The sequence below is a fragment of the Epinephelus moara genome, chromosome 7 (assembly GCF_006386435.1).
Source record: "Epinephelus moara isolate mb chromosome 7, YSFRI_EMoa_1.0, whole genome shotgun sequence".
Classification (NCBI taxonomy): Eukaryota; Metazoa; Chordata; class Actinopteri; order Perciformes; family Serranidae; genus Epinephelus; species Epinephelus moara.
The window spans coordinates 42,205,133-42,206,938 of NC_065512.1; the positions used below are offsets into that span (position 1 = coordinate 42,205,133).

Genomic DNA, 1,806 nt, shown 5'->3' on the forward strand with positions numbered 1-1,806 from the left:
CAGCACAACCACACACGTCACGCTGTCCAGGCACCGCTGCGATATGAGTTAATCTGAGAGACAGTGGAGCACAAAGGCTTAAAAAATGTCACTGAATTCTCTGATCGTTGTGTGCAGGACTACCCATCTGTTGGCCAACTAGCTATGCAACTGGAGAAAAACAATATTCAGCCCATATTTGCAGTGACAATAAATGTGTCGACTGTGTACGAGGTAAATGAGATGTACCTTTCACTTCTGTATCTCATTTTATTTATTTATAGAGCGCACATTATATTCTTACTCTGGTGGATTTTTTATTTGACCTTTTGATTTATTCCAGCAACTCTCCAAAATGATTCCAAAATCAGAGGTGGGAGTTCTGTCAGGAGATTCTAAAAATGTTGTTGGATTGATTGAAAACGCCTACAATGTAAGTTGTCAGTTCGCATCAGATACATTTTGCGACATCCCTTCCTTGTGTGCACATGTAACTGTCCTGTATGACCAATGCATTTTTTTCTCATGATACTGAGCTATTTGTGTATATATCTCACAACCCTCTAAAATGTGTAATCCATGACAGAGGTTGTCCTCCAAAGTAACTTTGACCCATGACGATCTCCCTGACAATGTAAGAGTTGTTTTCACTCCTAAATGCGCTCATGCACAACCAGCAGTTGACGGCGAAGGGGTCTGTGACAAAGTACGAGTGGGACAGGAGGTCAGTTCTTTTTGTATTCCCTTTATATTCTTCTTTTACTTTCTATGGTTATGTTCATATATTAAGTGCACATAGTTCTTGTTGCATCCATTTTAGGTTTTGGCATTGTATTTGGTGCATCCCATGTCCACATTTTGATTCTCATTAAAATCATCCATTCATCCAAATCTTGGTGTCACCAGACTAAGTACAGTAGCCCAGACATCCTTCTCCCTAACCTCCTCCTCCTCCACTTCTTCTGGGACAATCCTAAGGCATCCCAAGGTCAGATGGGATACTCAATCCCTTTACCATGTTCAGGGTCTCTTCCTCAGTCTCCTCCCAGTTGGACATGCTCAGATTAGCCCCACCAAGCTCCCTTCAGATGTGTGAGTGCTTTCCCTTATCTCTAAGGATGAGCCCAGCAGTGTTGTGAAGGAAACTTATCTCGGCCTGTTGAATTTGCAACCACATTCTTTTGATCATTGACCAAAACTTATGTTCATGAGTGAGGTGTTCAAACGTATATCAGCCAGCAAGAAGACTTCAGCCTTCAAGCTCAGCTGCCTTTTTTCCTTTTCTAATACTAATGCAGCATCAATCTGCCTGTAAATCATGCATCCCATCTGACACTGACTCATGAACAAAATCCTAAAGATATTTGAACTCCTTTACTTGAGATAGCTACTCATTCCCAAGGTGGTGGACCATTCCACTTTTCTGTCTGAGTACCATGGCTTCAGACTTGGAGGCACTGACTTTTCCAAGCCACTTGATGCCAGTGTGTGCTGGAGGTCACAGCCTGATGAAGCTTGCAGAACAACATCAGAGCTTCAGAGATGCAATTTGTCAAATTAAGACACAAGGCACGATTTTGTGCTGCAACTATTGGGGTATAACGTTTATTGTTCAGACTCCCAGGACAGATCGATGGTGGAAAAGAGGATCCAGCTGATTGTAAAATCTGTAAAACCCCTCTAATGCACTGAATATTGATACAAGAGGGGATCCAGAATGTGAATATGTCATTGTGACCTTCATATATTCAAAATGTAATAAATGTATTGCTTGCCCCCCCCCCCCCCCCCCCCCCCCCCCCCCCCCCCCCCCCCCCTCCCCCCCCC

At 43.3% G+C, this 1,806-nt stretch overlaps 1 protein-coding gene across 1 annotated transcript in view; it reads left to right on the forward strand.

Moving 5' to 3' along the window:
* itgb2 (integrin, beta 2) overlaps nt 1–1,806 on the forward strand; it is a 69,277-nt gene that overhangs the window by 53,117 nt on the left and 14,354 nt on the right. The window contains exons 8-10 of the mRNA XM_050048321.1: nt 118–213; nt 323–412; nt 566–703. Coding sequence (XP_049904278.1) covers nt 118–213; nt 323–412; nt 566–703 — 324 coding nt within the window. The remainder of the gene's footprint in view (nt 1–117; nt 214–322; nt 413–565; nt 704–1,806) is intronic.